General features: G+C 43.7%; 2 protein-coding genes across 5 annotated transcripts in view; both read right to left on the bottom strand.

The window, feature by feature from the left end:
* Positions 1–9,385, bottom strand: part of LOC116612335 (U11/U12 small nuclear ribonucleoprotein 48 kDa protein) — a 45,019-nt gene extending 35,634 nt beyond the window's left edge. For 3 of the 4 annotated variants that reach the window (XR_007314258.1, XM_048734724.1, XM_048734723.1), the window contains exons 1-6: positions 9,084–9,385; positions 8,476–8,589; positions 8,016–8,079; positions 4,084–4,126; positions 3,633–3,681; positions 2,572–2,720 (exon numbers count right to left, since the gene is read on the bottom strand). Coding sequence is in view for 3 of the 4 variants with exons in the window: in XM_048734724.1 (XP_048590681.1) it covers positions 2,572–2,720; positions 3,633–3,681; positions 4,084–4,126; positions 8,016–8,079; positions 8,476–8,589; positions 9,084–9,341 (677 nt within the window). In the remaining variant the exon portion in view is untranslated. The remainder of the gene's footprint in view (positions 1–2,571; positions 2,721–3,632; positions 3,682–4,083; positions 4,127–8,015; positions 8,080–8,475; positions 8,590–9,083) is intronic. The other variant, XM_048734722.1, reaches the window with a different exon arrangement.
* Positions 9,386–10,514: 1,129 nt separating this feature from the next.
* The window catches only part of LOC5504640 (protein scribble homolog), a 41,221-nt gene continuing 38,166 nt past the window's right edge, over positions 10,515–13,569 (bottom strand). The window contains exon 37 of the mRNA XM_048734077.1: positions 10,515–12,678. Coding sequence (XP_048590034.1) covers positions 12,286–12,678 — 393 coding nt within the window. The 3' untranslated portion in view covers positions 10,515–12,285. The remainder of the gene's footprint in view (positions 12,679–13,569) is intronic.

Genomic DNA, 13,569 nt, shown 5'->3' with positions numbered 1-13,569 from the left:
TGTGCTATACATAAGGGTTAGCTTTCTTGTGCTATATATGAGGGCTAGCTTTCTTGTGCTATATATAAGGGTTAGCTTTCTTGCTTTCTTTCTTTATCGATAAGGTTGAATTCTTAGGTATTTGTCTGTGTAAGTTAAAAAGCCAATTTCATGTCACTGAGCTTTAGTTGGGTTTGGTTTGGAATCAAAACCGCCTAAAAGTTTTCTGTATTTATGAAGACTGGAAAACATTTCTTTGCTTGGACATTTCTATCATATAATCCTAGTACGGCGGTTAGAGACCTTTAAACTACTAAATTCGCACGAAGATGTCTAACAATGCAGATGGAAAAAATTAATTTTGAGACAAGTGTAAGATTGTGCTTAAGTATTCATAAACGCAAATACTCGCGAAAACATCCTCCCAGAATGCACTGCATCCTGGTTATTTAAATCAGCAAGGCGTCCATGAGAATTTGAAAATAAAATAAAATAGATTACTCAAAAAGAGAAATAAACATCGACAATTGGGTAAAAGATGCTTTCTGTGAATCGGTATAAGGTGTAAAATGGCGGCGTGATTGGCCATCTTTTATTTCGCAAAATGCAAGAAGAGATGTTGATATGTATCTTATCTCGATAGTTATTTAACTGGGATATGATCTTATCTTATCTCGATAGGTATTTGATATGATCTTTGGTCACTAGCGTTGTGTTCTTTCTTTCCAGGTTACGGTAATGTGCCTCCCAAGACAAACGGCGGCAGGATCTTCTACATATTCTTCGCCGCGTTCTCTATTCCCACAAGTCTCCTTCTACTACAAGCCATAGGCGAACACATGCTCGTCGCACAGCGGAAACTGATCGCCGCCATTGAACGGAAACTGTTTGGCCGAGAGAACCCCAGGTACTTGAACGAGAAGAGCTCCGTCCTGGGGTTCTTTATCTTGTGGGGGCTTATCCTGATAGGCGCCGCAACGACCCAAAAAACGGAGCAATGGACCTTGCTTGAAGGAATCTACTGCTTCCATGTGACATTTAGTACAGTAGGGTTCGGAGATTACATACCAGGGTCCACGGGCCCAGACACGGCGAAAGGCGTTGTCTTCCCATTGTACATCTATGTGGGACTGTGCGCGTTTGCGAACGTGTTGAGCGGGGTGGCCAGTTGTATTGATGGCTCGTCGATTATCAAGCGCTTGATGCGCTGTGGGCGTGTCGAGGAAGGGAGCGAAAGCGCCGAAGCAAGTGTTGAGATGGGAGAAAAAAAATAGCGCGAAATGCGAGGATATTGAATAAAAAACACGAGAATTTGTATTGGATGCAGAGAAGGGAACCATTTTCACCGTTAAGTGACCTTGCTACCGAATGCCGAGGTGACAAAGTCAACTCGAGCTCAGTTTAAAAGAAATACGATATTTGCTATGGTTGGAAGCTGAGTATAAAACATCAATACATGGAGAGTACTGATTGGACGGTTTTTACCTCCTTGAAACTGTGTATAAAACACCGATATATAAATGGTACTGATTGGACGGATTTTTCCCCTCATAGCTAAAAGCCACCTTCAAGAGTACCGAATAAACAACTTGATGATTTGTGTCACACTGCTTACCGGCTACCGTCATAACATCGATATAGCAAGGCTACTGATTGAATTGCTTGTATCACATTGCTAATTGGCTATCAGCAAAACATCGATACAACAAAGCTACTTCTTGTTTCCGTAAACAAACAAAGAGAGAACGCTTTCTGTTGAGCCAGGGAGGTAGTGTAGAAAGAGATCTCTTTCCAGGAAAGAACGCATTCGGTGGAACCATAGAGGTACATAGAAAGTGGGGGGATATTTTTGGAATCACACTCTTGCAGCCTGGGCGAGACCTGGCTCTTGGTCATTAAACTCGGCACTGATCTACAATATCACAAAGTCATTTTTAAGCAAAGATCACAAGATATGGAATTTCAGTGCTTGGTCGGTGAAATTTTTAATGATTCCAAAAACCCTGGCCAAAAAAAACTTACTAAGAACCTTTCGAACATTTAAAACTTTCTTCGAACTCGAAAGTTTTCTCATAAACATTCATAATCCCGCTTACACGCCTAAGAACCATTTGTCACTGTCTCGAAATAGAAAGTGGGTAATGTCAGAGGCCATATCAAGAGAAGAGAGATTATGACATTCTTGGGATACTCATACAATAGAAGACGAGCAGCATTTTCGGACAGAGTGTTATAGAAACAAGATGATCGAGGTTATGAAAGAAAAAAAGATCTAAGCAGATAATATTAATATAAATAATAACTTACTTTTCAAACAGTTTATAGACCTCCCTTGGTAAATATAAAAAATAGGTAGCCAAACTCATTCACGACTGCTTTAAAAGTAGGAATGTATAGTGACAGATACTTTAAAATCTTTCTTCCTTTTCCAAGTTTTGTTAGCCTTATAGCGATGTACAACTCTGAATAAGCGTCTAATAAAAGAACCTTTCTATCTATCACACAGTGCATTGAGTTGTCTATATTATAGTAATAGGCAGTCGGACATCTGTGCACCAAACACAAGACTGTTTTACCTCAAGCATGGCTTACCGTATTTCTTGTAGACCCTTCTCATTGGCTGATGGTTGCCATGGAGTCACTGTACTTGTGCTCTGGTTATCAGATTTCATGGATTTTGTTCCCGTGGATAACATGTCACCAGTTATAACGTCACTAATTCCAGGGTTTGACCAAGATGCCTGCAAAAATATTTTTTAACAACTTTACTAAGTATTTATTGAGTATTAACCCAAAGGGTTTAGCATGAACTGGACAAGGTCCACTAAAGATAAATTACAATAAAACCACAATAGAAGTAGATAATAATATACAAACTACATAACAAAACAAACGAGTCAAGAATTGTGGCATCCACAAGAATGGACAAAAGACCTGGTGTAGTTGAGATCAGTATTAAAGGGGGAAAAGAGCTGTTTTAGAAAATACTTAAATGTAGATGTGCCTCAGAAATCATCAAATTTACTAGGTATTTCAAGGCCAGGCAAATCACTAAAAGAAAAAAGGAAAAACTATGACACAAAATCCATTTGACAAAACCTTTGCAGAGGAAAAAGAACTCAAGTATATTCAGGGATTGCTATATATTAAAGCCCCAAGACACAACTTGCTTGATAGATGGTTGCGTAGGCTATGAAGCCCTATGCAAATTAGATGTATTGAATTCTGCTTGAATCACAGTCAATTTCAACCCATCCTACAACTAAAACATCCTAATTTATAAAGGATCTAATAATACAGGGAAATTTTTGTTCTGGAAGATGATGATAGTTTTGAATATTCAAAACAAAAACAAAACTTGTCAAGTGGGATCTACAGACTTTAAGATACCTGTCCCAATATTGGCACTATTTCCCCAATTCCCAGGGCTCCTTTGGTTGAAAAGGTTTGCCTGGTAAAATAAGGGATACCACTGCTACTTCCATTTTTTTGGGCTGTCTGAGAGAGCCTCTTGTACCTTGTCTTGTACCCAGTTCAGGTGTGGGGACCGCATTCTTATCTTAAAGGATAATTTCCGGTAGACAGTTGTTTATTATATCCCTTTTTCAATAAATGTCTCTGGCTGGGGTATGTACACTGAACACTTAATGTACCTTTTCTAGAGGGGGGATGGTATCTTGTTTTGTTCCACTTTGCTCACCTCTGTAAAAAAATCACGTCAAAATTGAAAGATTAAAAATCGTGAAAAAATAGCTAGCATATTTGCATATCATTTACACAGTTTCAAAATTTCAGTCTTTTTATTATTCTAAGTTTTCAAGCTACAAAAGGGAAGGGATGTATGGGCTAGCGTAACCACCAGCCCACTTTGTTCAGTGATTGATGAGCTGACTGACAGGTTGTTTACTCTAAATCTTCAGGAGTATGTTAAAAATGAGAGGAATAATTTTATGTTTGCCAGGCACAATTTTAATAAAAAATAATCACAATTAGCTTTACTCTTGAATTAAAAAAAGTCAACATTTAATTGGAAATTATTTCCAGCTAGCTTTATTTTAAGTTTAGGTGATTAATGAATTGAATGTCAAAGAATGTTTCACTCACCCTGGATTATCCAGCTGCTTAAAACTGTTGTATTCTTTTTTATCTTTAGAAAAGAAATCAATTTTGTAATAGGAAATATAGATAATGCTTGTACTGTTATTAATTACTTAAAGTGAGAAAAGGAGGTTGACACCATAAATCATCAAGACAACCCTAACCCACAGACAACCCTAACCCACAGACAACCCTAACCCACAGACAACCCTAACCAACAGACAACCCTAACCCACAGACAACCCTAACCCACAGACAACCCTAACCCACAGACAACCCTAACCCCCAGACAACCCTAACCCACAGACAACCCTAACCCACAGACAACCCTAACCCCCAGACAACCCTAACCCCAGGACAACCCTAACCCTAAGACAACCCTAACCCCCAGACAACCCTAACCCCAAGACAACCCTAACCCACAGACAACCCTAACCCCCAGACAACCCTAACCCACAGACAACCCTAACCCACAGACAACCCTTACCCCAGGACAACCCTAACCCTAGGACAACCCTAACCCCCAGACAACCCTAAAAACAGACAACCCTAACCCACAGACAACCCTCACCCCCAGACAACCCTAACCCCCAGACAACCCTAACCCCCAGACAACCCTAACCCCAAGACAACCCTAACCCCCAGACAACCCTAACCCCCAGACAACCCTAACCCACAGACAACCCTAACCCCCAGACAACCCTAACCCACAGACAACCCTAACCCCCAGACAACCCTAACCCACAGACAACCCTAACCCCAAGACAACCCTAACCCCAGGACAACCCTAACCCCAAGACAACCCTAACCCCAGGACAACCCTAACCCCAAGACAACCCTAACCCCCAGACAACCCTAACCCCCAGACAACCCTAACCCACAGACAACCCTAACCCAAAGGCAATCCTAACCCCAGGACAACCCTAACCCACAGACAGCCCTAACCCCAAGACAACCCTAACACCCAGACAACCCTAACCCCAAGACAACGCTAACCCCAGGACAACCCTCACCCCAAGGCAACCCTGACCCCCAGACAACCCTGACCCCCAGACAACCCTAACCCCAGGACAACCCTAACCCCAAGACAAACCTAACCCAAAGACAACCCTAACCCACAGACAACCCTAACCCCCAGACAACCCTAACCCCCAGACAACCCTAACCCCAAGACAACCCTAACCCACAGACAACCCTAACCCCAAGACAACCCTAACCCCCAGACAACCCTAACCCCCAGACAACCCTAACCCCAAGACAACCCTAACCCCCAGACAACCCTAACCCCCAGACAACCCTAACCCACAGACAACCCTAACCCACAGACAACCCTAACCCACAGACAACCCTAACCCCAAGACAACCCTAACCCACAGACAACCCTAACCCCCAGACAACCCTAACCCCAAGACAACCCTAACCCCAAGACAACCCTAACCCCAGGACAACCCTAACCCCAGGACAACCCTAACCCCAGGACAACCCTAACCCTAACCCAAGACAACCCTAACCCCAGGGCAACCCTAACCCACAGACAACCCTAACCCCAAGACAACCCTAACCCCAAGACAACCCTAACCCCCAGACAACCCTAACCCCCAGACAACCCTAACCCCCAGACAACCCTAACCCCCAGACAACCCTAACCCACAGACAACCCTAACCCCAAGACAACCCTAACCCAAGGACAACCCTAACCCCAGGACAACCTTAACCCCAGGACAACCCTAACCCCAAGACAATCCTAACCCCAGGACAACCCTAACCCACAGACAGCCTTAACCCCAAGACAACCCTAACCCCAAGACAACCCTAACACCCAGACAACCCTAACCCCAAGACAACCCTAACCCCCAGACAACCCTAACCCCCAGACAACCCTAACCCCCAGACAACCCTAACCCCCAGACAACCCTAACCCCCAGACAACCCTAACCCCAGGACAACCCTAACCCCAAGACAACCCTAACCCCAAGACAACCCTAACCCCCAGACAACCCTAACCCCCAGACAACCCTAACCCCAGGACAACCCTAACCCCAGGACAACCCTAACCCCAGGACAACCCTAACCCCAGGACAACTCTAACCCCAAGACAACCCTAACCCCCAGACAACCCTAACCCACAGACAACCCTAACCCCAAGACAACCCTAACCCCAAGACAACCCTAACCCCAGGACAACCCTAACCCCCAGAAAACCCTAACCCCCAGACAACCCTAACCCCAAGACAACCCTAACCCCAGGACAACCCTAACCCCAGGACAACCCTAACCCCAAGACAACCCTAACCCCAAGACAACCCTAACCCCAGGACAACCCTAACCCCAGGACAACCCTAACCCCAGGACAACCCTAACCCCAGGACAACCCTAACCCCAGGACAACCCTAACCCCAGGACAACCCTAACCCACAGACAGCCCTAACCCCAAGACAACCCTAACACCCAGACAACCCTAACCCCAAGACAACCCTAACCCCAGGACAACCCTCACCCCAAGACAACCCTGACCCCCAGACAACCCTGACCCCCAGACAACCCTAACCCCAGGACAACCCTAACCCCAAGACAAACCTAACCCAAAGACAACCCTAACCCCCAGACAACCCTTACCCCAAGACAACCCTAACCCCAAGACAACCCTAACCCCAAAACAACCCTAACCCCAAGACAACCCTAACCCCCAGACAACCCTAACCCCAAGACAACCCTAACCCCAAGACCACCCTAACCCCAGGACAACCCTAACCCCAGGACAACCCTAACCCACAGACAACCCTAACCCACAGACAACCCTAACCCCCAGACAACCCTAACCCCAAGACAACCCTAACCCCCAGACAACCCTAACCCCAGGACAACCCTAACCCACAGACAACCCTAACCCCCAGACAACCCTAACCCCCAGACAACCCTAACCCCCAGACAACCCTAATCCCAAGACAACCCTAACCCACAGACAACTCTAACCCACAGACAACCCTAACCCAAAGACAACCCTAACCCCAAGACAACCCTAACCCCCAGGACAACCCTAACCCCAGGACAACCCTAACCCACAGACAACCCTAACCCACAGACAACCCTAACCCCCAGACAACCCTAACCCCAAGACAACCCTAACCCCCAGACAACCCTAACCCCAGGACAACCCTAACCCACAGACAACCCTAACCCCCAGACAACCCTAACCCCCAGACAACCCTAACCCCCAGACAACCCTAATCCCAAGACAACCCTAACCCACAGACAACTCTAACCCACAGACAACCCTAACCCAAAGACAACCCTAACCCCAAGACAACCCTAACCCCCAGACAACCCTAACCCACAGACAACCCTAACCCCCAGACAACCCTAACCCCCAGACAACCCTAACCCCCAGACAACCCTAATCCCAAGACAACCCTAACCCACAGACAACCCTAACCCAAAGACAACCCTAACCCACAGACAACCCTAACCCCCAGACAACCCTAACCCCCAGACAACCCTAACCCCCAGACAACCCTAACCCCAAGACAAGTTGCTTCCCGTGAACATGGCTAAGATAAATGTATCTAAACTCTGCATACACATGGCTGGTAAGGTGGTTGACAAGACTTATAGCAAGTTAGACATAGCTAATAAATGAAAACAAAATGAATGATTTGGAATAAGCACTGGGATGCAAATTTCTAAAACACTCAAAAGCCCCCAAAAAGCACACAAAATGATGCAGCTTGATAATGAAATTTATCTTTTTCGCGGAAGAACAAATTCTAGATTTATCCTCATTTATTACTTTTGTTAATGTATTTTTTTTTATTTTTTATTTTGTTGTTTTTAAAAGACAAACACAGATTCGATGCTGGAAAATACATCTAAACATTACTCTTAAATTCAAAGGGGCCTCTGGGCCTTTCTATTGTACAATAATCACGAGTGTTACTAACCTATCTTAACCGACACAACACCAGGAGAATGATTGTAGAAAAAGTCAGAGCTTGGGCACAGATCCTGCAAAAAACAACACAAACATCAGAAAAAAACTACAAGAAAAATGCTTTATGGAGCTGTTACCCTAAACCCTTCTCCTACCACATTACTTAAAAGTGGAGCTGTTACCCCAAACCCTTCTCCTACCACATTACTTAAAAGTGGAGCTGTTACCCCAAACCCTTCTCCTACCACATTACTTAAAAGTGGAGCTGTTACCCCAAACCCTTCTCCTACCACATTACTTAAAAGTGGAGCTGTTACCCCAAACCCTTCTCCTACCACATTTCTTAAAAGTGGAGCCTGTGGAACCAGCAGAAACTGTATATTTTGAGTGCAAGAGTGAATGGGGGGGGGGGGGGGGGGATAGGGGGATCCTGCTATCTACTAGCTTTGAAAGTTGCTCTATGATATTACCTGTGGTTTGATATTATCTCTTTCCATCTTGCACTTCACAGAGTGTCTATCTATTGAAGTTGATGGCATGAAGTGATTGCTATCAATTGGACACTTGGCATAGTTTCTGTTGTTCTACGACAAACACATTGTTGCAAGAGTTAGTGCAATAGTGATATAACAGAGTACAAAAAAAGACAATGTCACTTATACTTTAATAAATTACTCCCCTATACAATAGTACACAGTAGCTTACGCTAATACTAGGGACAATGTCTAACTGTAAAAAGGGCTGGAGAGCACAGTTTTTTTTGTGTCCTCGTTTTTATTACTTTACAAAATGCTAAATAATAATGTTTTCTTATCAGTTACACATAAGGTTCTCACTCGCTGGATAATATTCTCATTATTTTGGTGGTCTTCATTTCTGGATCTTGTACCTTACCCTCGATAAAATTTGAGTAACAAACGGGATCAAGATGGTTACATACAAAAGTGATCACAAGGGAGCTACAACTCTATCTACATCGTCAATTCACCAATAAAAACATCGACCATCTCTTCGCTCTTTCTCTCGTTTCACGCTGACTTTCCAGCACAAAGCATCTAACACCTCAAAGCATGTTTACCTTAACAAGATGCCTTTTATTCCAGCCTATTTTCTTTAGCAAAGAGTCTAAATTTTGTGAAGATTTTTCTAAAACATCCGATATCTCGTTTAGTTGTTTCACACGGTCCGCCATCTTGTAGCTGTGTAGCCGCGCCTGAATATAAACCAAAGGCAAGTGTGCGATCTTTAGTGTTACGCACCAACAAATGATTCTTGTTTTAGTCAGTAACAAGGCCTTAGCTAGAAAACTTTCTTCAAGGAGAAAGATTCCATTCATTCTGCCTCGTACCCAGGACCTTACTAGCGTGACCGGACTAAGCGCGCTGGGCGCCAAACCTTCCCATGGCTCATAAACCATAAACACGAGGTTCCGCTATAAAACGGAAAGCTCCTCCCACCCGGGCTCAAATTTGCAGTTATAATCAGAACACTGCCACGCTAGCGGTTACAAATTACAAGTCTCCTTTAAAATTGCTTATTTCTGAGCCTAAGTCGGCTGGAATAAAACTATTTTTCCACAGGTAACAAGACAGTTGTGTTAAGAGATTGCTAAATGTGTTATTTGCTGTCCACTCACGTTTTCGGTGGAAAATTTTAATTTTTTTTCTTGGCGTCTGCATAAATTATTATCGCGCTGTGATGAAAATGCTCGTATTTTAAAGCGCAAACAGCTTGGTATAGCATTATTTTACAATAGGTAGAAATATTTTTCGATGGACAACTCTAGGAATGATATTCAATTTAGTTCAGAATATGAAATTTGAATTTAGCGCTTAGAGCAATTGCCCGGACATGTTGTTTCATTGACGGCTGATTGATAACTGATTGTTCTTGAGCCCGGGGGTGGGAGGAGCTTTCCCTTTTATAGCGGAACCTCGTGTTTAATGACTTGAGAGGCCTGGGTACTAGGCAGTTATTCATTTGTTTCGGGGAGAGACCCTATTTTTCATGTCTTTTGTAAAATTCCTCTGCCCACGTGCAAGCTACGGCCCTGTCTAAGATCTTCGCAGAAAGAGGGCTCTTCAAAGTCAAAGCATCCATTTCATTCGGCTAATTAGGCTCGATTTCCAGCTCGTTTCTGTGAGCCCGCAGTACGTGCTCCTTAGTGAGACCGATGAATAGACGAGACCTAGCGATCGATGGCTGGAAATAGAGCCGGTTAATCCAAGCGAGGAATTGGGAAACCATCAATCAAATAGGTAATATACCTCTATCGCGTGGTTTTTCTTGCTAATAAATTATTATATTTTCAATTGTAGACAATTACAAAGGAATGGTTGATCGACATTCTTTTTAAAATGATTAAACAGTTCACATTCTGTGAACTGTCTGTGGGGGGGGGGGGAGAGATGGGGTTTTAGTCTCAAATAGGCACAAAGCATCACGGTTAGGACGCCATTCGCGCTTCTTCTCTTCTTAGCGACTTAGCGATTTACTTACAACTCAGTGATTTACGGTCATTGGTTTATTTCTATGTGTATAAAACAGTCAACATATCCATATTTATTACAGTGAAAGTATTTTAGACTGATATTATCCTTTGATGGAATAGCCAACCGGACCACCCTCCACCTCGTCAAACACGACCAGGAAAATGCACCGCAGTCTTAATTGGAGCGCGCTATTCTGTACAATATGATATAACGAATAATATCAGGGATCCGTGTGGTAATTGGTGCCTTAATAGACTAGGATTTACAAGGAGACACGTGATCAGGGAACAGCACATGACCACGTGATCACGGCAAAGTACGACATAGGCACGTGATCAGGGGACAGCACATGACCACGTGTTCGTGGCAAAGTACGACATGGGCACGTGATCAGGGGACAGCACATGACCACGTGATCACGGCAAAGTACGACATGGGCACGTGATCAGGGGACAGCACATGACCACGTGTTCGTGGCAAAGTACGACATGGGCACGTGATCAGGGGACAGCACATGACCACGTGATCACGGCAAAGTACGACATGGGCACGTGATCAGGGGACAGCACATGACCACGTGATCATGGCAAAGTACGACATGGGCACGTGATCAGGGGACAGCACATGACCACGTGTTTATGGCAAAGTACGACATGGGCACGTGATCAGGGGACAGCACATCATCACGTGATCATGGCAAAGTACGACATGGGCACGTGATCTGGGTACGACGCATTCATGTCATATACTGTCTCGCCTCCTTCACAGCCGCTTTTAGTTTCGGACTCGCTTGTGCGCACTCCAAGCTGGTCTTTTTTCATGCATCAGAAGTTTCAGATTCCCTATTTATGCAAGCAAGTAAGAGACTAAAAGCGTTAGGCTAACTATGTAGGTTTCTGTTTTACGCCCGGTACACATTTACTCTTGCTTATTTCGTAGTTCGAATCGGTCGTTAAAAGCCATTTTCTCTCGAGATGTCTGTGTTAACTCGAGAATCGTCCGGAAACTACCAGAAGATATTAGATTTGTCAGATCCACTAAATTAAAGTTTTACTTGAAAATTGAGAGAATTATTCAGGTATTTGGCAATGTTTACATAAGTATAAGGATATATTTTTTTTCAATCTCTCCCTACTAAATTTATCTATATCTTTAAAATAGCAGGTTGTTGGCGCCTTTCTGGATGCTGACCGTTTCAAAAACAAACCAGATAAAAACATTGAAGTAAAATATAACAATAAATACATTTTTACTAATAGTTCAGATAAAACAGTGGTGATTTGTCAAGACAAACAACGGGTATAGTTTAGAGAAAACCCTATGATTCCGAAAAACTACAATATTTTTGGCCTATGGATTCTTTTTGAAATGGTCAATAGTCTGCTATGTGAAAAATAAAATTAAAAACACCGGTCATCATTCATGTTGACGTGCACTGTTAAAAACAAGATTTTTTCCTTCTTAGACGTACGGCGAAATAAAATCTAAAAATACAGGCCATTCTTACAGCATACACCGAAATTACGGCAATAGACTAAAATGATAAAAACGTAAATAATGTTACTCTTATAATGTCCATCAAACGTTTTCGCAGTAGAAAGTAAAATCTAAACTTAAAATACGGAAATAATTTTACTGAAATCTAAGATAAATTAAAAACCCGCAATTTTCGTGACCAGCGGATATGAGGCGGGTTCAAATCGCACTGCATCATGGTAACGCCTATCAGAGCGGCGCGCAGTGTCTTTTGGGAATCGTCATCATTGAAATATATTCGTGGGATGAACATCACGTGGATTTGTTTGTGGAACCGTTGGACGTTCTTCTGAGTCCACTGTCCTGTTGAGCCTCGTTATCTGACGAGCTCGGCGACTTCCGGTTGGCGTCTGGCGATGCGAGCGGAAGTGACTCTAACGACGATGCGGACATTGCTTTGACTTGAGCGATGACGATTTGTGCCTTGAGAGCGTCCTCCTCTAACTCGCGCATGCGCTGTTGTCGCCACTGTGCGCGCTTTTCCGCGTCAATAGCGCGTTTTTCGGAAGCGGACAGTGTCCGCTGGGGTTTGTTAGAAGAGTCGGTTTGGTCGCCTGATTTCTGTCGCTGTGGTCTCGAGTCGGCTTCTTGTGAGCCATCCCGCGCCTGCTGGTCGGGAGAGCTTGTTGTGCCCCGGTCGGGCTTCTGAAACAATAGATACAATTACCATCAACATCAATCAGTTAGTCGACAGATATCCAATACAAAATACAATGATCCAAATAACCAACGATCTTTAAAAAAATCCCGGTTGGACGACCGTCATATCTAAAAAAACGCCAAACCACTCAAAACAAAAACAGTAAAATGATGTTTCGTGCGCCATTTCAATACCCAGTTATTTTCAAGGATAACACAGTTATCAAGGATAACACAGTTTAAAAGAGAAAAAAAAACTAGGATCGTCCTGGTGTGACAACATGATCGACTGAATTTTGCAAATATGATAAGAAAATTGTGTTATAATTACCCGCAAGAGTAGATAGTGCGACATGGTGGGTAAATGAAAATGAGACCATATGTGCAACTAGCTTAACGCAAAGCAATGGCTTAGTTTGACGTGTTGGTATGGAAGGGCGAGCCTCGACACGAGCGAGCACGGCTTTGATAAGACAGCCAATCACAAGCATTCGAGCACGTGCTTTTACAATACAGCCAATCACAAGCGAGGGAACAGATTCAATATTAGCGAACACGTGCTCTGACAAGACAGGCCTATGAAAATGACGCATTTGTCAGTGGTTCCGGGACCTGGTTTTTGTTCCATCTCTGCAGTAAGCGTTTTAGTCTAGGAATTTTGGAATTAACGTAAACACAGCCATTCCAAACAAAAGAGTTATGGCCTCCTTGTTAAGACTGAGAACTTGCGAAGAGAAAACTTTCCAGACTAATTTTTCTAGTTTCCTAAAGCACCTTTGCAACAAAAAGCAAGCAGCTGCAAGCATGATCAGTTTACATTGCGAGATTTCCGGAATCTCTCCTTTCTGCAGGAAAACGCGAAAAAAGCTCAGCGTGCTGGTCCATACAGGCCCCAAG

The sequence above is a fragment of the Nematostella vectensis genome, chromosome 11 (assembly GCF_932526225.1).
Source record: "Nematostella vectensis chromosome 11, jaNemVect1.1, whole genome shotgun sequence".
Taxonomy (NCBI): Eukaryota; Metazoa; Cnidaria; class Anthozoa; order Actiniaria; family Edwardsiidae; genus Nematostella; species Nematostella vectensis.
The sequence above is the reverse complement of the archived record's forward strand: the minus strand, read 5'-3'. Positions and strand labels throughout refer to the sequence as shown.